Source organism: Salvia miltiorrhiza, chromosome 1, assembly GCF_028751815.1.
Source record: "Salvia miltiorrhiza cultivar Shanhuang (shh) chromosome 1, IMPLAD_Smil_shh, whole genome shotgun sequence".
NCBI classification, from domain to species: Eukaryota; Viridiplantae; Streptophyta; class Magnoliopsida; order Lamiales; family Lamiaceae; genus Salvia; species Salvia miltiorrhiza.
In genome coordinates, this window is record NC_080387.1 from 50,383,900 (window position 1) to 50,411,392 (window position 27,493).

At 37.7% G+C, this 27,493-nt stretch overlaps 1 protein-coding gene across 2 annotated transcripts; it reads left to right on the forward strand.

The window, feature by feature from the left end:
• The first annotated feature begins 17,546 nt into the window (after positions 1-17,546).
• Positions 17,547-20,653, forward strand: LOC130990458 (ethylene-responsive transcription factor RAP2-12-like). 2 transcript variants are annotated; one of them, XR_009090960.1, is made up of 4 exons: positions 17,559-18,028; positions 18,827-19,771; positions 20,197-20,296; positions 20,428-20,653. XR_009090960.1 is itself a non-coding variant. In XM_057914693.1 (3 exons), exons 1-2 carry the CDS (start codon positions 17,743-17,745, stop codon positions 19,723-19,725), a joined length of 1,185 nt encoding a protein of 394 aa, XP_057770676.1. In that variant the 5' UTR covers positions 17,547-17,742; the 3' UTR covers positions 19,726-19,771; positions 20,197-20,400. The 2 variants fall into 2 exon arrangements, 1 of the variants encoding a protein (XP_057770676.1); XM_057914693.1 differs by lacking the exon at positions 20,428-20,653 and having other exon boundaries at positions 17,547-18,028; positions 20,197-20,400.
• Positions 20,654-27,493: the final 6,840 nt, after the last annotated feature.

A 27,493-nucleotide genomic window follows, 5' to 3' on the forward strand; every position in this document is an offset into this window, starting at 1 on the left:
AGTTGGTTGTGCCACCCGGGCCCTCCATGCTCGCGCAGAGGTCCCTGACAATCGTAAGCCGCGAAAGTTGGTTGTGCCACCCGGGCCCTCCATGCTCCGCGCAGAGGTCCCTGACAATCGTAAGCCGCGAAAGTTAGTTGTGCCGCCCGGGCCTTCCATGCTCCGCGCAGAGATAGCACTTAATCATAAGCCGCGAAAGTTGGTTGCACCCCCCGGGTTTTCCATGCTCCGCGCAGAGGTTGCTTTAACCGTAAGCCACGAAAGTTGGTCACACCCCCCGGGTTTTCCATGCTCCGTGCAGGGTGTTCCTGTCAATCGTAAGCCGCGAAAGTTGGTTGTGCCGCCCGGGCCTTCCATGCTCCGCGCAGAGATAGCACTTAATCATAAGCCGCGAAAGTTGGTTGCACCCCCCGGGTTTTCCATGCTCCGCGCAGAGGTTGCTTTAACCGTAAGCCACGAAAGTTGGTCACACCCCTCGGGTTTTCCATGCTCCGTGCAGGGTGTTCCTGTCAATCGTAAGCCGCGAAAGTTGGTTGCGCCGCTCGGGCCCTCCATGCTCCGCGCAGAGATAGCACTTAATCATAAGCCGCGAAAGTTGGTTGCACCCCCCGGGTTTTCCATGCTCCGCGCAGAGGTTGCTTTAACTGTAAGCCACGAAAGCTGGTCGCACCCCTCGGGTTTTCCATGCTCCGTGCAGGGGGTTACTATTTAATCGTAAGCCGTGAAAGTTGGTCGTGCCACCCGGGCCTTCCATGCTCCACGCAGAGGGTTACTATTTAATCGTAAGCCGTGAAAGTTGGTCATGCCACCCGGGCCTTCCATGCTCCACGCAGAGGGTTACTATTTAATCGTAAGCCGTGAAAGTTGGTCGTGCCACCCGGGCCTTCCATGCTCCACGCAGAGGGTTACTATTTAATCGTAAGCCGCGAAAGTTGGTTGCACCCCCCGGGTCTTCCATGCTCCGCGCAGAGTGCTCAAGCTTGGATGGGAAGCAGCGCGGATGGAAAGCAGCTTGGATGGGAAGCACGAAATCGCTAACAAAGAAATCAACCAAATCCTCGTTAGAGGAGGCGGTGAAATCCTTTCCAGAAGAGTCAACCAAATCCTCGCCAGAGGAGTCATCACCATCCTCGACAGGGGAGTCATCACCATCCTCGACAGAGGAGTCATCACTATCCTCGACAGAGGAGTCATCACTATCCTCGCCAGAGGAGTCATCACCATCCTCGACAGAGGAGTCATCACAATCCTCGACAGAGGAGTCATCACAATCCTCGACAGAGGAGTCATCACAATCCTCGACAGAGGAGTCATCACAATTCTCGCTAGAAGAGTCAACGGAATCCTTATAGCAGAAATCAAAAGAAATCCCAAGGGAGAGGATCAGAGAAGCATCAACAACAAGTGTAACAAGTCAATTCAAATCAGCAGGGGAAAGACGGGAATATAAACTCAAACATCAACGAGCAGTAAGAACAACGTAAAGAATGAAGGGAGAAAAGCGGCACAAGCAAGGAAAAAACTTCACTTGAATATGCCAGTGAGGCAGAGCTATACACCCCAAAACAAGAAGTAAGTATCCAATTTATACAAACTAGAGAAATTACAAAATTTGTCATCAAGTTAGGCAGGAGGGACGGAGGCATCCGCAGGGGAGGTAAAGGAAGCAGGGACAGAGGCAGAGGAGACCAGAAGAGGGACACCACTTGCCGAGGGCTGGCTAGCAGAGGCTCCCCCTGCAAATACTGGCAGCATGCCAGCTTTCTTCACTTTCGGAAGACGAGCTCCCAGATCCAACAGCTTCGCAGCCTCCTGCACATACAGATTCTCATCTCTGTACAGGTCAAACAGCTGATCCACCGCAGCAGAGGAAGAGGCGGAGTCGGTGAAGGTAGAAGATGTCAAGTCAGAGGGTAGGGGAGGCTCCATGCCGAACTGAGAAAACGTCCGGGTGACCTGGCCAGAGGGATCCCGCAGCCGATTTACAAAGCGCACCAGGGAAGCGGAGAAAGCAGGCATATACATGGGAGCAGAGGGCAACGAGTCAGATCCAATCCCAAGAGTAAAATAGGGAATGGCCTTCTCCAGCACTGGATACCACCACTCTGGCTTCCCTGGAGAATTTGCAGGGATTCCCATCAGCTTATTTATCTCCTCATCCTTGAGGTTGTCCATCAAGGCGTGCAGGTTCAGGGTAGCAAGTTGCTCTGGGGTGGCTCCCGCCATCTCCAATGCCTTTGTAGCAGTACGCTCTATCACGTAAGCAAAAAGGGGTCCGAAATCCTCCAGGTATTCGGGAGTCTTTTTGAAAGCCTCCAGAGTGCCCTCCAGCATCACCCCCAGGAAGTGTTGACCTTGCGGAGACAGGAAATACTCCAGGCGCTGATCTCGTACCCCCAGGATATAAGCGCGATTCTGAGCTTCTGCAGATGTCTTTTTCCAGTCGCGCCGGGCTCCTTTGTAGGCCTGCTCATACTCTGCCTTGAACCTGGCAAGGCTCGCATGGCTTTCTTTAGTTGTTCTGGTCAATTCAGAAACCAGAGAGGACTTCTCTACTTCTACTTGAGCTAGCCGGGCCTTCAAATCAGTAATCTCCGCTTCAGCTTTACTCAGGCGTTCCACCACCCCAGCGACAACATCATCACGCTTGGCAACGTCCGCCTGCTCCTTCTCTCTTTCTTTCTCTGCCACCTCGTAGTCATGGATGCATTTAACAGCCCCCCACATCCCCGACTCCACCTGCAAGAAAATAAAATGGGTTCCAACAAAACAATAAAAGGTTAGTAATTTAAAATTTTTAACAAAGAGTATAAGATGCAGGATACCTGAAGAGCCAACCGGCAGAGCTGAGTAGCTAAAGCCGGTCGGGACAGCTTCTCCATTTTCTCTTGGTCCTTTGAGTGGACACGAGCTATCAAAGCATCAATCAATTCCTGCCCCGATAAACTCGAAATCGGCCCAGGAACAAGATCCTCTGGTTCATCAGCCGAGGGCACCACAGCTTTGCCCTTACCCTTTCCACCGGCCGAGGGGAGAACCTTAGAACCACCAGCCGATTTCTTAGCTGGCCCCTTGCCCTTGTCCCCAGCAGAGGGGAGAATCCTTACACCACCAGCAGACTTCCTTGCTGGCTCTGAAGATTTGCCGGCCTTTTTCAGGCCCTCCTGTTTTTCCTTCTCACCTACAGAGATTAGGGAGCTCCTCTTCCTTTTCTTCGAAAGCTCAGCAAGGGGGGCACCGGGAGCTGAATCGGGCGAAGGAACCTCATCAGTAATATCCACGATTTGGATATCTTCTTCACAGGTGCCAGCGGCATCACCAGCGCTGGAGCGTCTACCCCTATGAACAAGGGCTCCCGCATCAACTTCCTCCGCGTCAAATGGACGCGAGGCTTCCACATTCCCCTCTAGGATTTCAACTACAGGAGGAATAGGGGTCAGCTTGGCCCCAGTAGGCTGCTCCGAGGGATTTGTCCCGGAAGCAGAACCACCTGTGCCATGTTCCCCGTTGCCAGCAAGAGAGGGAATGTCGGGCAAGTTGTCCCCACACTTGCGCCTCCAAGACATATCTGCAAACCAAAATTTCACAACATTAAAATCAGGGTAACAAAAGCTAATATGTTTTTTAATGTATATTTTTTACCTATTGATTTCTCTGGGTACAGGGGAAATAGACCATTGTATGCCAGAGATGAATTATTCTCAGCAAGGTACCTACAGTCTAGGGGCTGGGCCTTGTTCATAGCGTTAAGGTGGGCTATAATACTCTGGTCACGGGTAGAAGGGACCTCGGGAGAAGCTGGTTTATAAGTAGTGCGAAGCTTATGCCATTCCAGCTCCAAAGCGTGATAATCGCGCCAGGTGCCGAAAAGGGTGCGCACATAACAATAATGCTTCAGGAAGCCCTTATCGAAAGAATTCAAAGAGGAGAGAAAGGTAGTAGGATGTTTTGGATGAGCTGCAAAGCTATACAGGGGACTGCCCTGCATGCGAAGGGTCTGGGTCTGACAGAACAGTTTTGCGGTGTCCCCAACACCGTGAGCCCGGCACAAAACATGGAAGGCATATAGCCTTCGGATAGCAGAAGGGGCAACTTGAAAGAAAGGGATGTGAAAATAATTACAAACATCGACCAGCAAGGTAGGAGGAGGGAGCCTTAAACCAGCATCTATCTGGGCTTTCCAAACAACTATCACCTTGGGATGGCGAAGGTTCTCGGGAGGCGTTGAACCCTTAGAGAAGGCCTCGAACTATAAACCTTCAGGACGCCTACATTTGCTTCTCAATTTTTCCACCTCCGCGACACTAAGACGGGATGGAGGAACACTTTTGGGGGGTTGGGGGGTCTTCTTCCCTTTTTTCTTAGGTGGAGGGGGAGGGGGCGCAGTTTGAGATTCGTCAGAAACAGAGGGGGAAGGAAGATTTTCGAGATCTTGCTGCGAAGGGGAGGAAGATGAAGGGTCTCGGGCAGAAGGAGAAGGCGAGCGAGAGGGTTGAGGGGCGGAGGTGCAGGCCATGATGGGAAATGCCAATCCTAGGGTTTCTAACACGCTCAATCAGAGCACCAACACTTATACCACTACGCTACGATTAAACACAAAATTGCAGTGAAGAAGATGCGCGAGTTACCTAGGCCAGAGAAAGATGGACGGTAAAACCTGGAGCGGAAGGGTCGCGGGAGGATGCCGGAACAGTGAGGAAATCGCCGGAAAATGCAGAAAAATTGTTCGGAAAGCTTGGAGAAGAAGAATAGTGAAAAGTGGGAGTTCGAATCGACTAAGTAAAATTGTACGCGGGTAACCACCAGCACGCGGGATGAACGGCACGTGGCATACGGAAAAAATCAACGGATGAGGATTTCTACGGAGAGGCGAAAAGACGCGAAGATTAAAAAGTGACCTCAGGGTACGGGGAAAATACTGTAGACTGGGCAGGCATTTAATGCGGATGACGTCATCCACGCGGACGGATCCTCTGACTAGTTGCACTATTCCAGAAGTGAACTAGCCAGACCAGGGGGGGAGTGATAAAAACACCAGAGAGCAACTTACAGGACTTACCTTTATTTTCGTAAAATTTTAGAGTGTTTATATCTTTATGACTTGCAGGGATCAGGGAAAACATCATAGCACCAGCTTTAACAATATTACAATGGTTGAACACGAAGAATACCCGGTTCAACCAGACTAGAGGGGGGAGTGGTTGATGAGGAGTAATACGTGCAGAGTAGGGAAGGAATACGAATCAGAGGAATCGACCCCATTGGCAGGACGAATATGGCAGAGGAGATACACTCGCCAGAGAAGTCACCATCGTCAGGGAAGTCATCGTCATCAGAGAAGTCAACTCCATCAGAGAAGTCACCATCCTCAGAGAAGTCCTACACACCAGAGAAGTCATCCACGGCAGAGGAGTCCTTCATGCCAGAGAAGTCATTACCGCCAGAGGAGACGCCCTTGCCAGAGAAGACGTGTTTACCAGAGGATTCCTTCATGCCAGAGATGTCAACATCACCAGAGAAGACGCCTTCGCCAGAGAAGACATTTCCATCAGAGGAGCCAACAAAAGCGCGGGAAGGTCTCCCGCATATTATCGAAATTACCAGCGTACCCTTCCATCACGCAAGACACATGCACCGCAGATGTTTTTACTATTTTATCCCTCCGTTTGTAAATCTATAAATAGGGCCCGAGCTCGTGTACTGTGACTTACGCTCTCTCATATTTTCGAATACAATAGTTGTTTTCTTTCTCGTGCAAGGTTTCCGATCAGCTATTTTTACTCTTTCCAGCCTTCTCGACTAGGTAGAATTTTATGTTTTCCCTTTATAGATTTAGGTGTTGGTTTCGTAAACACCAAGAGGGAACCAGGGAAGCAACCATCAATAAACCAAATGGGGACACAGCCCACAATCTCATTTTTTCATAGTTTTAATCATAGATTCTTAGCATTTTAGGGAAAAAAAAATGAGCAGCAACTTCATCATCTCAGCATTCAGTTCATCTACCACAATCGCACTCATGGAAACAACACTCATGGAAACAACACAGAGGGTCACACCCCTCATACCAACAACGCATATACGATCACAAATATCGCAACAAAAAAGAAAGATCTCACCCTTTCAATCCCGGAAACATGGTATAGACCATCCTTCGCAACAAGGGGGAGCACCGGAGCCACCAGTCGCCGCTGACGACCTCTTCCCGCTCGCGCACGACGTCATCCCAACTCTCCGTGCATAGGAGAGCGTCTAGATCCGAATCTTGCGCCTTCATCGCGGTAGAGGGGCGGCGATAGATGGGCCGCCGGATCGGACTCCTTGGAACCCTCGAATCCTCCATCAAAGCACCACCGGCGGACTCCTCAGAACCCTGGACTCCGCCGCTCCCATCATAGAAAAAACCAGACGGCGGTGACGGCAACAGAGGTATATTAGCAAAGAATTCTTCGTCCTCCGAATCGGGGACGAATTCAGAGTTCAAATATGCCAACCAACTGCTATTCTCGGCCATAAACGCGTAGATCTAGGGTTCCAGAGAGAGGCGGAGAGACCGATTGGGGTTTTGGAGAAGGGCGGCGCGGATGGAGGCCGATTAGGGTTTCGGAGGAGGGCGGCGCGGATAGAGAGTGAGGACGGCGGAATCGCGGGTTTCGGAAGAGGGCGGCGCGGATGGAGGATGAGGACGGAGGAATCCTAGGGTTTCAGAGAGCGAGAGAGGCGGAGAGGCCGAGAGAACTTGAGAGAGAGAGAGAGGCGGATAGGCCGAGAGAGTAGGAATTATGATAGGGTTTTTTTATTGTTTCTTATTTATAGTGTAATTAAGGTTAAATTAATTAGTGTATTTTAAAGGCTAATTCTTTCCTTATTTGGAAATGAGTCTTTATTATTGGGACACCCCAATAAGGAAAGTAGGTCTTCAATAATAGGACGGAGGGAGTATTATTTTGGAGTGTCTAAATTAAAAGTCACATTAAATGTAACTAATTTTCTTAGCTGAATTTGTTTGCTGCTTTTATGATTCGAAATACACATCATCCTCATCCCGTCTCATTCTGCCGACAGGCAATCATGCTGTTCTAACACACTAAATTCAAATTGAGTTACAATTTGATACTACTATTATTTCATTTTATTTTTTTATTTCATTAATATAATAAATAATAATAGAACATAATTAAATTTCAACAGACAAGTTTTTATTGTTTTTGCATGCTATTTGTGCTCACCAACTTGCAATTAATTTGATATTTGAATATGTGATAAATAATTTTTATAATTCTTTGGTAAGAGTAAAGCAGATAATAAATTATTGCATCTAGTATGGATTAACGACACAAAAAATTATTTCCATTTTATTCACGTTTCTCAAACACAGAGATAAATATGTAATTAGTAAATATATCTCAAATTATCACCATTTTTTCAAATATATCCCAAATTATTAGTTTTGACCAATTAATATTAAAACTTTTAGAAATTATAGAAATCTATCTCAAACCAAATTATTTGAGGCTTGAAAGTTGAGTAGGATCATTGAAACTTTTTGTTGTCCTCGCAGAAATTCAATTTTGAGAATTTTTGGGCATTTTTTTTTATTATTATTTACATCAAGTTCAGAACAATTCCAATCGGGTTTTCAACTTTCAAGTATTCAAAAATTTACTCAGTGATAGATTTGCATAATTTAGATATAGGTAGTGTTTGGTAGCTAAGATTATTAATTGGGACGAGCCGAAGGCCTGCTGCAAATTCATTGTTCCCTTAAGAAAATCATACACCCTTGGATTTGGATAACCCTCTAAAAATTACACTTTTCTCTTATCTCTATATCTTTTCGGCGATTGTGGGAAGGGATAACCATTTTTCAGTGGTTAATTTAATCTACAATTTTATCTTACATACCAAACACATAAAAAAAATTCTCATATAATCAATAGTATTATTTATTTAAATTTTATTTGTCACTTTTATCTCAACTTAGCTACCAAACACATTTTAATTGGTCAAAATTGATAGCTTTGGGATAGGTTTGAAAAAATGATGATTTTTAGAATATATTTGATTATTTAGCCTTCTTTAATTTATTATATTTCTTACTCATTTTCTAAAACTGATGGTTTACACCAGCCCAATTCTAGTGGTCAAAGGCCATAGATAATTTAAATTGGGTGAATTTACATTGAAGCTATATGGGCTTAACTCAAGGCCCGGTTGTATAATCAATTCGTGAAATCCAATTATTTCTAGGACAATTTTTTCTGGAAGTAATAAAAAGATCTCTCATTTAAACAGAAACCCACTCAAAAATATTGGGCCTGAAAATTGGGATCCATTTAAAACACAGGCTAAGCTCCTAAACTTTTTGGGCCATATGGTCCATATTAATATACTTTATCAAATAGGTATATGTTTATGTTCATTTTTTGTTGCTTGGAAACAATCTTTGGGTTTAATTTACATTTTGCATAAATTATACTCCCTCCGTCCCAGCTTTTAGTATCCAACTTTCCTTTTTTGATCGTCCCACATTTTAGTATCCATTTCTATTTTTGGTAAAAGTAGGTGGGGCCCTTACTCCACTTTAATTATTTTAACTCTCACATAAAATGTGGGACCCTTATTCCACTCACAACACATCAATCACTTTATTAAAATCCGTGCCGTTCTCAACTGGATACTAAAAGCCGGGACGGAGGGAGTACAAACTTATGATGACAACTAAATACAGTTATTGTCCCGTGGAACGATTTGCTCGGTGACGCAACGATTTTATAACTGAGGGATCATGGATTTGAATCCCAACTTCTTAGGTTAAAATAGATAATAATTTATAGAATTGTCAAAGTGTCCCATATGCTATATTTTCTTAGAGTTGCATTCTTGTGCGCTTTGGTGCACTGTTCGCACGGATCAAATTGAATCCAACTCGGCTTGAACACAAATTTGAATTTAGGGTCTAGGTTAGATATGGATCATGAGTTAAAATTTGATTCAGATTTGGATCATGAATCAAAATTTGGATAGGGTCTATGCGCACAGTTAGTTAGCTCAACTTGTGTAAAGTTTTATTTGAATTAAATTCGATTATCAATCTAGTTTAATATAATTTTTAAAACTCAATAACAATTAATAATATAAAAACATGTAGCTTCGACTCATCTTGTGCTCAGGTCTCCACTCAATAACAATTAACATTAATATAAAAATATACTATTATTCTTATTCTTAGTCTCCTATGTGATACTGATCGATAGTTGATAAGTATGTGTACGATGTGGTAGATCTCTTCTTGTTTTTTATTTATTTAATTTTTTATTGCTGCACTACTTCAACCAGTTGTCAAATTGCATATAAACAATTGAAGGACGCATTAATTATTTATTTCATCGTTGCAAGTTGATAAAGGCTGTTAAGCAATTTGCCCTTTTTGATGATAACAAATTATATCAAAAAGAAGACACATTTATCTAAAGTTGTGGTCCAAAAATATGTTGCAAGAAACCAATAGTTATCATCACTATCTCATTGATTTGAAGCTATATATATATATATATATCCGATATTTTTATCAGTTGGATTTTTTTTAATATAAATTTTGCGCATCATTATATAGCCGATATTTTTTATATGTTACTGTAAAGTTTAGAATCAAATATAAAAAATAATTTTATATTCAAAATAAAGTTCTAAAATAATTTATCTCTCTATAAAGAAAACCATTATTATTAAATGCTTAGTTGTGATATAAAATCCCAAATATAATAACTTGGGACCAAACAAAAAGGAGCAAGCTTCATTTGGCCTCTTGGGAGAATTGAATCTCACCAAATTTGAAATTTATGTCAACTATTTTTGCCCTAATCCATGAATCATTGAGCACTACAAAACAAAAAATTGCATGTCGATTATTTATTTGCCTGTATGATACCACATGTGCTTGGATTATAGTTTTGCAACATGTAATAAAAATTAGAGTCTCTCACATAAGGTTGTATGGCAAGTCAAGATTGAATCAAAATGTTGGTTGTCGTCGTCGTCTATTTTCTTACAAATTTTAATACTATCTCCGTCTCATAAAAATATGAACATTTTGTCATTTTGAGGCGTCTCTCAAATACTTAAATATTTTAAATTTTGTACACTACCCCGTTACAATCCCTTTACTTTTTATTTCTACTTTTCATAAAGTGAGACCAATTTTCCTCTCACAACACGCTTTTATCTAACATTTATTAAAACTTGTGTCACTTACCAATGTTCATGTTTTTGTGAGATGGAAGGATTATAACTATAATATCGTTATTTATTTTAATTTTTAAGGATAATCATTTAATCACTCTTCTTTTAATAACTATGCCGAACAATAATGAGTAATTATCAATAGGATGGAGGGAGTAACTTTTTTTTTGATAAACTAATAGTATTAAATAAAGGAATTTAAAAGGCCGCACCACAGAAGACTCGAACTCAAGACCTTTGACCTTATGCATTAATCTTTTACTGTTTGGCCAATACACGCACACTAAAAGCACATAAGCTCTTTCGAAGTGTTTAGCAAAATAAGCACAGAAAAGCTTATAAGCTTCCCAAAAACCAAGTTCATTTATCTCTACTTTTTTTTTTCATTATCTTATAAGCAATATTCATTTTACAAAAATAATATTTTGACAAGTTATAAGCTCTTAAGAAATTATAGGTACCTTATAAGTTCCAAGAGTTTATAAACTCTTTGAAATAAAATTAACCAAACAACCACTCTCTTATTTTTTTCATTATTTGTGAAGATTGAATAAATTAGGTAGACATCGCTGATTCACAACATTTTTTCAACCTTAATTATGAGCAATTTTCTGCATCATTGGAATATTGACGTGTGAGTTTATGAGTTACGTATAGTGATCATATTATAATAGTAATAAAATGAGATAAAAATTTAAATAAAATATAGGAAGCTCAACTTAAAAACTTCTAAAATATAAGTTTTTGTCTGCTAAAAAAGGTGTTAGACATTTATTGGGCAGTCGCCCAGTTCCAATCAATCACCCAAATTATATTAGAAAAATGCTTCGTATACTCGTGTACAAACTGCACAATAATGGTCTTGATTTATGGGTAATTGTGTTCTTTAATAAGAAGTTTTAGATTGGAATTATATCATTAAAAAATAAAAATTAAGAATTACTTCCTCAATCTCATTTCAAATGGCCCAAAATTATAGAATTGTCCTTTAGAGAAAATATAATTTAATACCTTCAAAAATGAAAAGATAAATTCAACTCCAAAACACTATAAAATACTATGGGACATGTATCTTGTAAATTCATCATGCTAATAAAAAAGATTCAGATCAAAATAATAAAAACGATAATTTATTTACCATCATAAAAACGCAATATCACTGTGTATGTGTTAAACTATCGATGTATGCATGATGATAGAAGGTGTTAGGTTGGATTGGAATATACCCTAATACAATTTTTAAATTTGATATTGCGAATTTTTGTTCGTAAACAGTGAAATCTAATGTTTAAACCCCATTAATTGTTCGTCCTTTTGCAAGTAAAAAAAGAAATAAATTATGCAAGAAATGCATAAATAGTTTTGATTAATTTTCTACTCTGTACTATATAATATTTTTTGTACCGCACCGCACACGTACAATCTGACCATTTTATCTTATCAACTACATTATTTATTTAATTATCTAAAAATCCTTTATTATAAGAAAATGAAATATAAAGTACTATAATAGTCCAAAAATGATAAGATAGAATCCAGTGTTGACATCAACAACACGTTCGTGACATGTTATTTTGGGAGACAAATGTGCAACAAATTATAGTACTACTATAGTCTACACGCATCAATTTTTATAAATGATATTATTATATCTCATTTATATTATTAATATAAATGAGAAATGGGTCTTAGATATTCGAACTGATCAGCCAGTAAATCCACCGGTCATGACAACTAAATTCATGATTCAGGAACAAAATTGATATTTGAATTGATGTCATCCCGAGCCCCACGACAAAATCTATATATAGAATGTTATTGAGATTACACAATTTATTTTTCGAGTGGAATAATTACAAAACTTCACTAAAATTTAAAATAAAATAAAATAAAAGAAGGAGGAGGAGGAGGCTGGAACATTTGGGACCTTGGCGTATCTCAATTATATAATTCACAAAATGTGCATAATTAAATGTATTTTTATTGAAGTTGAAAATTACATTATGCTAATAATTGTAAAATTTAATTCACAATAAATAAGGAGAATACAAGAAATCTAGTTAAATATGTTATCTATAAGAAATATTTTTTCTTTACTTATAATTATTTTAGGTATTATGCAATAACCCTACGAGTTGATAACTGGTATGCAGAGTTTTATATATTTAGAAAATACATACCAGATTCTTGATTTATAAAAGGTTATGTGTTTCAAAATAAGCAAAATATATAATAACTAGATATATTCTTAATTACATGCAACAGTGGAATATAAGTATATGTATTTAACATAACGAAATTTATTTCCTTATATCATCTATAAGTATAAGTATATGTATTTTTTGTTTAGTGTCTCATTATAATGTCTCAATTCAAAAAAAATAATTTACTTTGTTTTTCTTTTATTTTTAACTATTCTCTATGTCTTTCATCAACTTTATTTTTTTTACTTTATGTATATTTTTTTTTAATTTAGAGGGAGTATACTTTTTGCACAGAAATTTGTAATCTTCTCCACACGCTGGTGGCGCGTGGGTCCCACAAATTCGTTTTAGACGGCCCCAATTATTTCCAAGCTCGTGACTTGTGCTCTGGCGGGATCCACAAAATTCAGATGACGTGGTTCCGGTGCATGCACATCTTCTCTTTTTCCTCTATTTTCGTTTAATGTCGGCTGTTGAGTTAAAAGTTAAAACACAAATTAAAACTTTAAAATTACTTTATTTTATTTACCCACCTTATATTGCTATGATGTTTTTTAGTTTTTTTTTTTTAAAAAAAAACTATAAAAAATATCTATTATATAATCAAATAAACAATTCGCACGCAGGTTAAATCTCTACACCACATAAAGATAAAAAAAATAATCGCATACAAACGAAATCATTAACCACATTAAAGTGAAAAAACTACCCACATAAATATGAAAAAATTATCCGCATACAGGCGATATTGAACCCGAAACAATAAACATGAGTTAATTCAAAAAGTAACGAAAATAGCGATCAAAATTTATCATGAAAACATATGCCATAATTCAAATTTATATGCTCTAACCTTTCCAAATACACACTACCAATTACCCTAAGCATGCATACAGTATTTTTGTAAAAAAAATAAAAAAAATGAGTTAGTATAATTTATAATCATATTTGTTGTTAAATTATTATTTCCCAAGCGAAGTCCAACGATACATTTAGACACAAAATAAATTGTCTTATCGGTCAGGGACCAATCCAGGAATTTTCTCTTATAGGAGCACAAAATAATTATAAATATAAAATATGCTTAAAAAAATTACCACATAATAATTAAAATCTATTACTAAAAAAATATAATAATCAAAGTATATTGGAATTGACAGAGTTTAAAGATTTACTTATTTGTTACTCCGCCCGTCTACGAAAAATATGACACTTTTGTCATTTTGGATGTCCACCAAAAGTATGATACTTTTTTTTAAACATGGATCCACATCTTTTTTTTTATCTTCTATCCTTACAAATACACTTTATTTACAAAAAAACTACTCTTAATTCAATCTCAATCACTTATTTCAAAAAATGGTGGAACCTTTTCTCCAATACATAAAAATCACCACAAATTTTATTAAAATATATGTCCACCAAAAGTGTTATACTTTTGATGGACGGATGAAGTATATGTTTTAATTAATATTATATATAAAATATATATATATATATATATATATAATAAAAGAAATTATGGGGCATGTGCCCCCAGAGTAGGGCACGTGCATCCGTCTCTGTTATCAACATAATAAATTTATTATTCTCTCTGTTCCAATTTTTAATATTCCATCATTTTTTCTTTTTTTGTCGTCTCATATTTTGGTATTTATTTTTATTTTTAATAAAAGTAGATGAGATATTTGCTTCACTTTAATTATTTTAACACTCACATAAAAAGTATAATATCTTATTTCACTTACAACACATCATTTATTAGTTCCGGAAACTTTCCCTTCCGCTCTTCCCTACTTTCGTTTTGTGTTTAGACGAGTACTCTTTTTCCTTTTCACGGTTTTTCCCTCTGGGTTTTCAGTGAAAAGGTTTTAATGAGGTTCGGCCCTTAGTCTGCTCCTTCTGTGCTTTCAAGGGTTTTTTTTAGGTTTTTTCTTTCCTTTTTTTATATAAAATCGTCATTTAATAAAACAACACATCATTTATTAAAATGTGTGTCACCCTCAAATGGATATTGGGTACAGTGGGAATATAATATACATTCAAATAAAACTTATTCTAGTAGTAATAATTTTCAACTCAGTCCTTCCACGTGCGACATACTGACCGAAGAAGATGAAAAAGGTGATCAGGAAATAATAAGGCTGTGGTAAAAGGTGATTAATAAAATGAGTCAATTAAAATTAGGTGAATCGATTGTTTTCTAGTACTTTCTTGAAAAGATTGGGCAAAAGTCGCATCGTATAAAGTCATATATATTGGTGTATTTGAAACTGTAATTAATCACTAATAATTATGACTTTAGCTAATGTATCTCATTTAGTTGTTAATTATAATATGTAATTAAATTTTGATCTCATAATTCCGAATTCCAAATCTTCAAAGGATATTAATGTTCAAAGACAATTTCAATAACCCCTAAAAAGAAGCCAATTCCAAAGACAAATTGAATTGAATAAAACAATAACTATCAATAATGAATTTTAGATTTTTTTTTTTACTTTGGGGAAGGGAGAGCGGTGAGGTTTGAACACTGAACCTCACTGTTCGTAGATAGGAGTTTACACTGCTTTATGTCCCCTTAGGAACTGAATTTTAGAATAATACTACTAATAAATAGAAAATCGGACAATAATTTTTTTTTAATACAAAAATTGGACAGTAACTTAAAAAGGTTTAAAGTAATATAGTGAAAATTATTAATGCATGCCGTATATTATTTCGTGGATTATTGTTAACGTAATATGTATAAATTATATGGGACCTCAAAAGAAAAATGTATAACATCACTAATTATAATATTTTACTATCACTCTATGTTTTTTATATTTTTATTTTGATTCTTATTTGATAAATTATTATAACATCACTAATTGTAAAATTTAGTGAAATTCAAATTTTCAGTTATTTGATCAAGTTCAAGAAGTGAAAATTGGCTTGATATTCCAAAATCTACAGTAATAAAGTTTAAATAATAATCTGAAACAGTTTTTTGTTTCGGTAATGTTGTTTGGCCATGGCTAACCATTATAGTATGATAAAAGCTTCTAAAATTTATGTATTTTTTTATATTTAAAATAAAAATAGGATTTAGTTTTTTTTACATATTGTAGCTATTTTTATAATTTTTTTTATTTTTTTTAAATATTAAAAAAGAAAAAATTGCAATTTTTTTCAAAAATTACAATGTGTACAAAATAATAAAACTAATAATATTTTATTTTTATTTTAAATCAAATATTTAAATATATTAAATTTAAAATTATTATGACCAATCATTTTATAACCAAAATAGCATCACCCTCTTTTATGTTTTTGGTTTTTGAGACCAAATTAAAAGATTCCAGCATTCGTTTTCCTGTCTATGAAAGACAGCTTCTGTCTATTTCCTATTCGTTTTCTATTCTGTACCAAATAATTTTCAGTTTGAATGAAACAAAAGCATTAGCAAAGTAATAGATTAAATGTTAGAAGACATGATTGCCCTCCAAATATTGTCAAATATCGAACATGACATTTAACTGATTGGATTTCCATCAATTTTTTTTTTTTTTTATCAGAAAAAAAAAAATCCATAAAACATGAAGCTGGTACCAGAAGTACCTAAAAGTTAATACAAGAAGAAAGAGAAAAAACCGGAGAACACCATGTCTCGAAACTACAATCAACCACAAACAGACTGAAAGATTTAATCCAGCTCCAAAGTGTTCCTTTCGCTTCCAAAACCAGATTTTCACCTCTCAAACCTTTCCATCAAATCTACTCTCATTTCTTTTCTTTCAGGTAAGCCAAACAGTACACATCCATAAAGCCTTGAGAATTTTGTTGCTTCTCTTACCTCTTCCCAGATGGCTGAACAACAAGAAATGCTGAACTACTCCTTTTGGTCTTGCCGTGCTGATACCAATCCATCAATTTTTTATGGAAAATTTAACACCATGGTTTTATCGAATAAAGAATGGAAGATTGATTGATTTTTTTCTTTACTTGGGAGTATGAATGGAAATCGGATTAATTCACCGTGTTTTAGGTTAGTTTTATTGAGTTGTAGGATTATTTGGGTGTGAGTTGATCGGATTGAAAAAAAAATTCACTCACAATTCTAAACGTTCGAATTTTCTGCTAGTCCATCAAGCTAATCAAACTCGAAAATTAATTAAAAAATAAATAATAAATACTCATTTTGATAATATTATATTTATAACAAACAAATACATGCATAAATAAGTGACATTTAAACATCGACTTACATAATAACAACTTCATTCGTCCATAAAGAGGTGTGTTTTCGTCCGTCCACAAATAGTGTGTGTTTTTCTTTTTTAGAAACTCCTCCTTATATTTTAAACCACATTCATACGCAATAATTACAAAATATCCATCCCTTACTTTCATAATTTAGTGGGTCCAACCCCTAAATACTACCATTTGTGGGACATTTTCAATACTGAAATACCTCTTCCAATCATTTTATTAAAATTCGTGTCCTCCACTCCAGTACGCACTCTTTGTGAAAGGAGGGAGTAATATGCAACTTTTAGAGATATAAAGATACACACATTTTTGTTAAGTAATTATCATTTTTCATTTTTTACATCTAAACGTTTATGCTAAGTATTGAATTAAAAACACAATAAATGAAATGATGAATGCAACTTTTTAATATTGAACTAAAATACATTTTACAAACTTTTGGAAAAAAAAATCTTATTATAATTTTTTGAAAAAAGTAATGAAGTTAAAAATTAAGTAACAATTTTTTTTTGTTATGACGAATACGTTATTTTCGGGTTAATTCTATCTATAAAGTTCAGGCTATTTTCAAGTCAAATTTATCGGGTGTCAAGCTATTCGGTTACAAGTAATTGAGACTATAATTTTATCGAGTTATTGTATGTCTATTTAACTACCTCTTTTTGACTTTATAAAAAAAAAAGAAAAAACTACGTCTTCTGACTTGGACTTCGGTGCATTGTTAGCAAAGTAATCACCCGTAATTAAGCCTAATTAACGCAATTAATTTTCCAACCCAAGGGCATTGAAGTCAAATCACCGCAAACCCGTAATTACGCCTCATCTAGGGGTAAAAACGTCAAATGACAAATTCACGCCACCTCGTTCCTCACGATTTCTCACCTGCCTCTTTGTGCGAACCTCTTCTGCATATAAAAAAGGGTACCATCTCTTAAACCCCACTCCAATATTTTCTCTCTCATTTCCAACAAAAACGACAAAAAATTCATTCACAAACTCGAGGAATTCGCTCAACAAGTCGAAGGAAAACCCATAGTCTGCAATGTGCGGTGGAGCTATAATATCGGATATCGTGGCGCCGGCGAGCCGGTCGTCGACGCGGCTGACGGCGGATTTGCTGTGGGGGAGCGCCGTCGCCGGATTGAGTAGGAGGAAGATTCAGGGGAGCTATCGTCACTCCAAGCAGCTGAGATCTGCGCCGATCATCGATTTGGAGGATGATTTTGAGGCTGATTTTCAGGAATTCAAAGATCACTCCGATAATGAGGACGAGACTGGCGCGAAGAAGGCGTTCGCGTTCTCAGCTGCGAAGAGTTCTAGCTTAAAAGGTAACGGTGATTCTTCTTCGTGGTGATGTTTTCCGATTTTTTTTCTTAATTGGTCAGCATGCAATTTCTGGAGTGGATTGGTAGGTATTAGGTTGTGTTTTTTTAGAAATTAAGTTGGTAAATGGTCAGTAGTAGGCAGCTCAACTTCCTAGTTAGGATGTGTTTTTGGTATGAGTGTCTGGTTTCTATTCTTGTTTGTTTTAGTTTTTGATGATCCTGATTGAATTGAGTAGACGACGAAGGTATGAAGACATTCGATTGCGGGCAGAAGTTAATCTCTGTCATTTGTTCGAATCATTTAGTTTGTAATTTTTGAATTTGTAACTCATCTCTATTTTGGATGAAAATCCTTTTTGTGGAGCAGACGTTTCAAGTCATATGGTCATATGTGGTGATTAATTGTGTGGTTTGAAAATATGTTTTCTCATATTTCTTTAGGGTGAGCTATACCTGGATTCGTGAAATCTTATTGTTCAGGGCAACCATCTAGAATAATAGGTTCCAATAGTTAGAATATTCATAGAGATATCTAAAAGATATCAAGTATTTTTCTGTTATTGGACCAAGCATATGTTTATCGTTTGGTCGTCGTTGTAATCCTATGGATCTGATTTGTTCGTCCTGTAATTAAGAGGATATGATATAGAGTTAATTCCGATGAGGCTTTCTTTCAATAGCTTAAATTGATGTGTGCTCTTTTCCCTGAATCTACCGCCACGGTATCTGTTGCTGCCAATAGTATATTTTCAAAGTTGTTCTCTCCTTGATGTTTGTGGTCACTTGTTTCTTTTTATGAAGGTATGCCACCTACGGACACTGTTGAATCTGACGAGGAGGCTGAGAAGTCCTCGAAAAGAAAGAGGAAGAATCAGTATAGAGGGATCAGACAACGTCCTTGGGGAAAATGGGCTGCTGAGATCCGTGACCCGAGGAAAGGGGTTCGTGTGTGGCTTGGTACTTTTAACACAGCAGAGGAAGCTGCTAGAGCTTATGATACTGAGGCTCGGAGGATCAGGGGCAAGAAAGCTAAGGTAAATTTCCCTGAAGATGCTCCCCCTGCTGCCTCAAGATGTACTGTTAAAGCAAACTCGCATCAAGAGGTTCTTAAGGAAAGCCCGGAGGCAGCTCAGCCCTACGAGAATGAAAGCCTGAATTTCATGAGCATGCTAAATGATGACTACTATGATTCATTTGGTGTCATTGAGGAGAAACCACAAATGAAGTCGTTCGGCTATGCTGATGCCTACCCTTCAGCTGATGAAAGCAATCTAAAATCACTCCCTCCTACTGATGGATCGCATGTTTGCTTCAGCTCTGATCAGGAAAGCAATTCTCTTGATTGCTCGGGCTTTGCTTGGGGTGAGAACTGTTTAAAAACTTCAGAAATATCATCTGTGCTGTCAACGGTCCTCGAGGATGAACAAGCTCAGTTCATGGAGGATGCTGGCCCAGCGAAGAAAGCTAAGACCACTCCCGAGAATCTCGTGCCCAGTGATGAGAAGGCTGCTAACAAACTCTCCGATGATCTATCAGCTTTCGACTCCCAGATGAAGCTCTTTCAGATGCCATATCTCGAGGGCAATTGGGATGCCTCACTCGAAGCTTTCCTTAATGGAGACGGAGCTCAAGATGGTGCAAGCGCAATGGATCTCTGGTCCTTTGATGATGTCCCAGCTATGCTGGGCAGTATCTACTGAGATTGCCGAGTTTGTTAATGCCGGCTTTCTGTAAATAAGGCTACATGTTAGTGCTTTTCCCGCCTGCTTAGTTATTTGTCTCTATGCATAAATTATTTGATTAATAGTGTTTTATGGCCGAACTTTCAGTGTTTTCCATGAATTATCTTGCTATACAAAATTCGGTGATCAAAAGATGACTAATTTCGCCAGAGAACTCTTAAATTATCAACTTGGTGGTGTAGTATTAACAATTTGATTTAAAACACTTTGAGAAGAGTCATCTTTGGTCGTTACCGAATTTTGTATAGTAGGACATTTTATGGAAAATACTGAAAGTTTGAGGATTTTTAGGAGAAAATGAAAGTTTCGGATATTTTATGAAAAATTGCTAAAAGTTGGGGATATAAAACACTATTAATCCTTAATTATTCTATCATGAGATGAATCCATGATTACTGTGTTGATCTCTTTCCCTTGCCTTTTCTGCAGGTGCGTTTGTTGCTGGTGATGAAGAAACGGCAACATTCCAAAGCATGCATAAAGCCATGGATGGTGTTGTACTAGAGCCTGCTTAATGTGCATTACATAGGTAAAAACTTAGGTGAAATTCGCGTTTGAGACTTTGATAAATCGGTGATGATATATGCATGTATGGATATATTATTGATTTACTACGCGTTGAAACTTATATCATGCCCCTATCTGCCTGTTTGTTTCCAGCACCATTTGTTTGTTCATTGCATCAAATCATCTCCAGAAAGAGGTAGCAGTAATATCTGGAGCTGGGAGGCAGCATGCATCTTTCAAAACCTGCTTTCTGGCTGACAGATATATACATATATGTTATCTGGTTTTCTTGATTCATATCCGGCATTAGAAATGCTTTATGCCGGTTGTAAATTTCCTAAATTTTGATGAAAATGGCTTCCCTTATTCTCATTTTAAATCCTCTTCGGTTGGTTTATGTGGTTTAGGCTTGGCTTTCTAGTGGACATGATTCAGTTTAAAATAGGAACTACAAACTATGAAATTATGATGAACTCCAGAGTAACATGATGAATTCGCAGTGAAAAGTGATGAATTTTTTAAAAAAATGAATCTTATGAGATTTGAATTCAAGATCATGATTCATTAATCAAAGTGATGAATTCACTATAGATCTTTATGATGCAAGAGTTGAAAATAGTTTCTAATTTATATCTTAAATTGAGTTTTTATTTGGGAAAAGGTGCAGATTGACCCCCGAAATAGTAGCCCCTATAGCGTATAACCCCTCTTACTCATTGTGTGTGCAACTAAATCCCTGAACTCCGAGAAAAAGGTGCAAATTCCCCCCTCTGACCTAACGCCGTTAAGTGTCCGTTAACGTTTGGGTTTAATTGCACCTTTTACTTCAGGGGTGGATCTGCACCTTGATTTTTATTTTTATTTTTTTATAATTTCAGCAACCCACCTCCGACGTCAACTTAACCGCCCCCGTACTCATCGATTCTGACTTGCACCTTGTTTTTTTAGGCTTATCTGATGATATTAATTGTGTATATATTTTATATAATATATATTTAAATTTTATTTATTTATTTTTGAATAATTATTAAAACTCTAGATAATAATTATGATTTTATTTTTGGTTAATTTAATATTTGTAAATTTATTTTAAAAGAGAAAAAAAGAATGGATCCGGGTCAGGACTCGAGACCCTGTGAATCTAATGGATCTGGACATGAATCTTATTTTTTTGGACCTAATGGATTTGGACCGGATCCTGACCTAAGTAAAAAAAACGGATATGGATTTGGACCAAGTATGATTCGATCTAGGTCCACATCTGGAGTTGGTGATGCTGCTGTATGTCGGCGGTAAGCAGTCGACGATCAAGAGATTGAGCGCGTGCGAGCTGACAAAGTGTAAGTTGGAGCCGATGAATACGGGGGGCGGTTAAGTTGATGCCGGAGGTGGGTTGCTGAAATTATAAAAAAAAAAAATTAAGGTGCAGATCCACCCCTGAAGTAGAGGGTGCAATTAAACCCAAACGTTAACGGACACTTAACGGCGTTAGGTCAGAGGGGGGAATTTGCACCCTTTTCTCAGAGTTCAGGGATTTAGTTGCACACACAATGAGTAAGAGGGGTTATACGCTATAGTGACTACTATTTCGGGGGTCAATCTGCACCTGTTCCCTTTTTATTTTATCTAATCACAATATATATATACACACACAAATTAGGAATTAATTTTAGCACTTAGTTTATGAAGATTTATGGTGAATTCAATTTGTTGAAAGAATTCATGATATTACTCATAGAATTCAGTATAATTTCATTATTCGTGATTCCTATTTTAATCCAAGTGTGGTAACCTAACCCTATCCTCTCTCTCTCAAGTTGGGGGAGGATGGAATGGAGCTCCAATCATATTAATTTGAATTGGTTGTGAATTATGAAATTTGGCAACTTGTGAAGCAAAAGGGGTAGTGTTAGGTGAAAATTGAACGTGTGTTTGTTAAGAAAAAGGCTATTTCCTGTTGCTAGTCAAAAAAGTATTTTGGGACTCGGTTCAAATTTATGTAGTCGTGCATAAACCAGTTTAAGATTTGATTCATTTGAGATTAGGTCGTGTTTGATCGGAGTAGTGTCACGTTAACGTTAAATCGCACAAATTATGGTTCTGGACAATTTAGGCGAAATTTTCAATTGTGGTTTAAAAAAATTAAAATTGTGGAAATTTTTCAATAATTGTTAAATTGGCATATTTATTTAGAACATTCAAAGTTCGTGCATAAAATTCAAACTAGCATTTGCATTCCGTGCGAAAATATTTTTTATTTTTATATTTATATAAAATTAATACTAATTTAATTATTATACTTATAAATATAATTAAAAATTTAATTTTAATTAAATGTATTTGAATTGACTATTGCCAAAATAAAAAAGAATTCACAATTATTAAATTTGATATTGAAAAACAAAAAAAAAGTTTAAAAAAATAGAATACTAATTAAAAAAAAATTAAAAATAGATTTATTCAAAGAAGACGAGAGAGGATTGAGAAATTTATAAAATTTTAATATTTAAATAAATTTAAATTTTACGTTTTAAATCAAATATTTTTATAAAATATATCATATTAAAGCTCTTATCGTGATCTTTAATTTGATATGCATATTAAATATTTTATAATTAATCGAATTTTACAATTTTGGAAAGAAATGTAACAACAAATAAGAAGTTAAAGAAAATAAAAAGAAAAAGAAAAATATGTAGTTCAAACATAAACCTTCAATTTTATATAACTACAAAATTGTCACTCAATTTTGAAATCAATTTCAAATTGATTTCAAATTGGAAACTCCCCTTTTAATATAGTACTAGCATTTGCACTCGTGCAACGCACGAAAAATATTTTTATATTTTATTATATATAAAATTGATTATCATTTGATTATTATATAAAAATTCTAAATATAATTAAAAATATTATAATTTAAGATAAATATATTTTAGTTTAATATATAAATAATAAATAATAATTCATATTAATAAAAAATGATATTGTGAAAAAAGAAAACAATATAAGTTAAAAGATAATTGAAAAAAATAGATTTATTCAAAAAAAAAGAGGAGAGAGGAGAGAGAATTTTCTTAAGTTTTAATCTTTAAATAAATATAATTTTTATATTTTAAATTCAATATTTACATAACATATATCAAATTAAAAGCTCTTGTCATAATCTTTAATTTGATATGCATATCAAATATTTTATAATTAGTCGAATTTCATAATTGTAAAAAAGAATTAAAATAGAAAAATAAGAAGTTAAAGAAAAAGGAAAAAAAGAAGAAGAAGATGTATAACTTATAAATAAACCTTCAATTTTATTCTAACTACAAAATTGCCACTCAATTTGAAATTGATTTAAAATCAATTTAAAATTGAAAACTCCGTTTTTAATATAGTATAGATGTGCCCTTAAATTGGTGTATGTAATCATCAATAACTGAAGTTAGAGGGGATGTATGAGTGTCCCACTAGAAAAAATGTTACACTTTCAAAATATACACCACTGGCCCACAATACGAGACAGTTACTGAGAAATACTCACTGTGTATACCCTACTAGATAATGTGCCGTGACAAATAAAACATGTATCAATAATTTAACACAAATGTATAAGGATCAATTCCATCAACGTAACTAGTACTCCCTCCGTCTCACAAAAACATGAACAAAGAGAAATGCACGGGTTTTAAGAAATGTTAATTGAGAGTTAAAGTAAGTGGAAAATGGGTCCCACTTTAAAAAGTGTTGTGAGAGTAATGAATTAATTAAGGAAAAGTACTGGTGGGCCATGATGTACTAAAATGGAAAGGTTCATGTTTTTGTGAGACACCCCAAAATGGAAAAACGTTCATGTTTTTGTGAGACGGAGGGAGTATCATTTAAATTCGGCCAAAATAAAATACTAACAGATAAATACATTCAAATATGGCAGCACATCAACATAGAAAAGTCTCGTGCACGGACGTCTGCATGGTTTGGAATACCAACTGCACTAGTTTGGTTACCGACAAAAATGCTGATCCAGGTTATTACTCTATTTTCCAGAAAAAATAAAAACAAAAATCCATAGTGGATTATCTTAACATTTATGAATTATTAAATTCAAATTGAACTAACATAATTTTTTGTGATTAATGAGTTTTTTTTTTGAGAAAAAATAAAGGATATATTATTGAGCACATGAACATGGTACATGGAGATGACCCACCACAAAAGGAGGGGACTCATTCCAAACATGATGTGTACAAATATCCTTCGCGGCCTTTGCTAAATTATGAGCAATACTATTTTGTTCCCGTCTGACATGCCGTATAGTGATGTCCGGTGCAAGCAACAGTTCCTCACGGCAAAAAGAGGCAATGACGCCCAACTCCAAGATGTTCCTCTCTCCCTTTTTAATCACCTCGTACGCACGCTTGCTATCGGAGACCACCTCCCCACGCAGATACCCCAACGTTTTCAGCCAAGAGAGAGCTTCCTTGATCCCTATCAACTCCCCTTCCTCCACACTACGTAGACCAGGCAGTTTAATGGCCTTTCCCATAATAAAGTCACCCTCATGGTTTCGGATGACCATGCCAATGCCCATGTCATTTCCAAAGAACGCAGCATCGACAGCGCACTGGACTGCCCCTGTAGGGATAGGGTACGTGCCACCTTTTGCAGCAAGTCGTCGGCCTAGGAGCAGGACCCTGCCGAGAGCGTTGTGCCCAAGCGACCAGCCACTCCTGTCGCGAGTTTGCTGCCATGGAGACCGAGTGAGGAGGAGCAGGAGTTGTATTCTTCCAGACCACCGAATTACGATCCCTCCAGATTTGCCAAAGGATCATACTCACTCTAGCCTTAGACTCCTTATCTGCACCGCCAATGATGGTGAAGAAGGCTTGCTCAAAAGACTCAGAATTACCAGCAACATTCTCAATATAGCCATGTAAGCCACTGACTCTCCAACATTCCTCTGCGAAAGGGCAGTTCATGAAGATATGCCACAAGTTTTCGATCCCGTTATTGCACATAACGCATTCTCCACCAACCACCACTCCCCAGGACAACAACTTCTCTTTTGTTGGCAGATTATTGCGAGCAACGCGCCACAGGAAATTTCTGACCTTCGGAGGCACATTAATCTTCCAAAGGCTCGCCCAATTGCCTTCCGCCCTTTGAGTGACATCAAGCGTGAGAGCGCTTGCTAACTTGTAAGCAGATTTCACCGTATAACGTCCATTCTCAGAGAAGTGCCAAATGATCTGATCAGGGCGAGGATCAGGGGCGATAGGAATGCTGGTAATATGTCGAGCATCCTCCTCGTTCACAAGGAAGTGGATGAAATCCAGATCCCAGCTTCTCGTCTCTGGCAATATTAGATCACTGACTCTAACCCCCGTAAACTCAGGAGGGCAGCTGGAGGAGACCTTAAAACCTTCGTCTTTGCGGAGCCACGGATCATCGAAAACACGCACCTGTGTTCCATCCCCTATGCGCCACCTAACGCCTCGCCGCACCAGATCTTGCGCTTCGCAGATGCTCCGCCAACAGTAGCTTGGGCTATGCCCAACCTTTGCCGAGAGAAAATCCCCTCGTGGGAAATATTTCGCTTTTAGAACCTTGCAAACTAAGGCCTCTGGTTCGTCGATGAGCCTCCACCCCGTCTTCCCAAGCAACGCCATATTTAGAAGTTGCAAACTCCGAAATCCTAGCCCACCCAGCTTCTTGTCCACACAGAGCTTCTCCCATTTCATCCAACTTATTCCCTTCCCCATGCCTCCCTTATTACCCCACCAAAACGAATTCATCATACGCTCTAGCTCGTCAGTAAGCCCCGTTGGGAGGGAAAAGATTGCCATGCAAAAAGAGGGGATTGCTTGGGCAACTCCCTTTATTAAAATCTCCTTCCCTGCTTTTGACAACTTCTTCCCATTCCATCCCTGAACCCGATTCCAGAGCCTATCTCTGAGGTACTTAAAAATCTCTTTCTTTTTTCGCCCAATAAGAGAAGGAAGTCCAAGATAACGACCCGTGTTCAGCTGCGATGAGACTCCAAGGATATCCGAGATTTCCCCCTTTCGTGTTCGAGCTAAAGAAGATCCCCGATTTCTGAAGGTTTATTGCTTGTCCCGAAGCAGATTCATAAGTCCCCAGAACCTCGCACTCATCATCAGTGGCTCGGCAGAAGAACATACAGTCATCGGCGAATAAGAGATGGGAGATGGCCGGCCCTCCTCGGCCCATCTGGATGCCGTGAAGAGAGCCTCGAGCTGTCTCGTGTCGTACCATAGCTGAGAGACCTTCAGCACACAAGATGAAAAGGTAAGGTGATAGAGGGTCGCCTTGGCGAAGCCTTCTGCCTGGGAAGATAGGCCCTATAGCATTTCCATTCACCAAAACGTCATAAGAGACAGACCGGATGCAGAGCTTCATCCACGAACACCATTTGTCACAGAAACCCAACCGAGCAAGAATAGCGTTAAGATAATTCCAATCCACGCGATCATACGCTTTGCTAATATCGATCTTAAGAGCAAGAAAGCCATGCCTGCCCCGAGTCTTCTTTTTCATGGAGTGGATGGCCTCGAAAGCAATCAAAATGTTATCTTGAATCATTCTACCTTCGACGAAAGTCAACTGAGCTCTATCAATGAGATTGGGGAGCACTTTCTTGAGTCGATTGCACAGTACCTTGGAGAGGATTTTGTATATGACGTTACAAAGGGCAATCGGCCTCAAGTCCTTCATATTAGAGGGTTGCTCAACCTTCGGAATAAGCGAGATTAAAGTATGGTTGAGCCCTGGTGGGAAAGACTCTCGATCAAGCCAAGTGCAGCAGCTTTGAAAAACATCTTCCCCGATCACGTTCCAAAAATTCTGATAGAATTTTGGATTGAATCCGTCCGGGCCCGGCGCCTTATCCGGGTGCATCTGAAACACAGCAGCTTTGAACTCATCAATATGGAAAGTTCTGGTCAGCTCGTCGTTCATGGCGTCGTCAATACTGGGCTGCATTCGGTCAAGAACACGATGGAAATCCAAGGCTCCATTAGAATCATCGTAGAGACCCTCAAAATAAATGCGGGCCTCATGGTTGATGTCTTCAGCACTCTCGGTCCAGCTCCCATCATCCCTTTTTAGACGACTAATGGTATTCTTCTTTCGTCTCGCTGAAGCCATCGCATGAAAGAATCTCGTATTGCTATCCCCTTCCTGTAACCAGTGTTGCTTTGCACGT

What these genes read in the sequence shown, in the direction of transcription:
- LOC130990458 (XM_057914693.1), top strand. Translation starts at nt 17,743, where the DNA reads ATGTGCGGTGGAGCTATAATATCGGATATCGTGGCGCCGGCGAGCCGG. An exon ending in GAAGAGTTCTAGCTTAAAAG is followed by an intron (nt 18,029 to 18,826) that starts GTAACGGTGATT and finishes CTTTTTATGAAG; the next exon opens with GTATGCCACCTACGGACACT.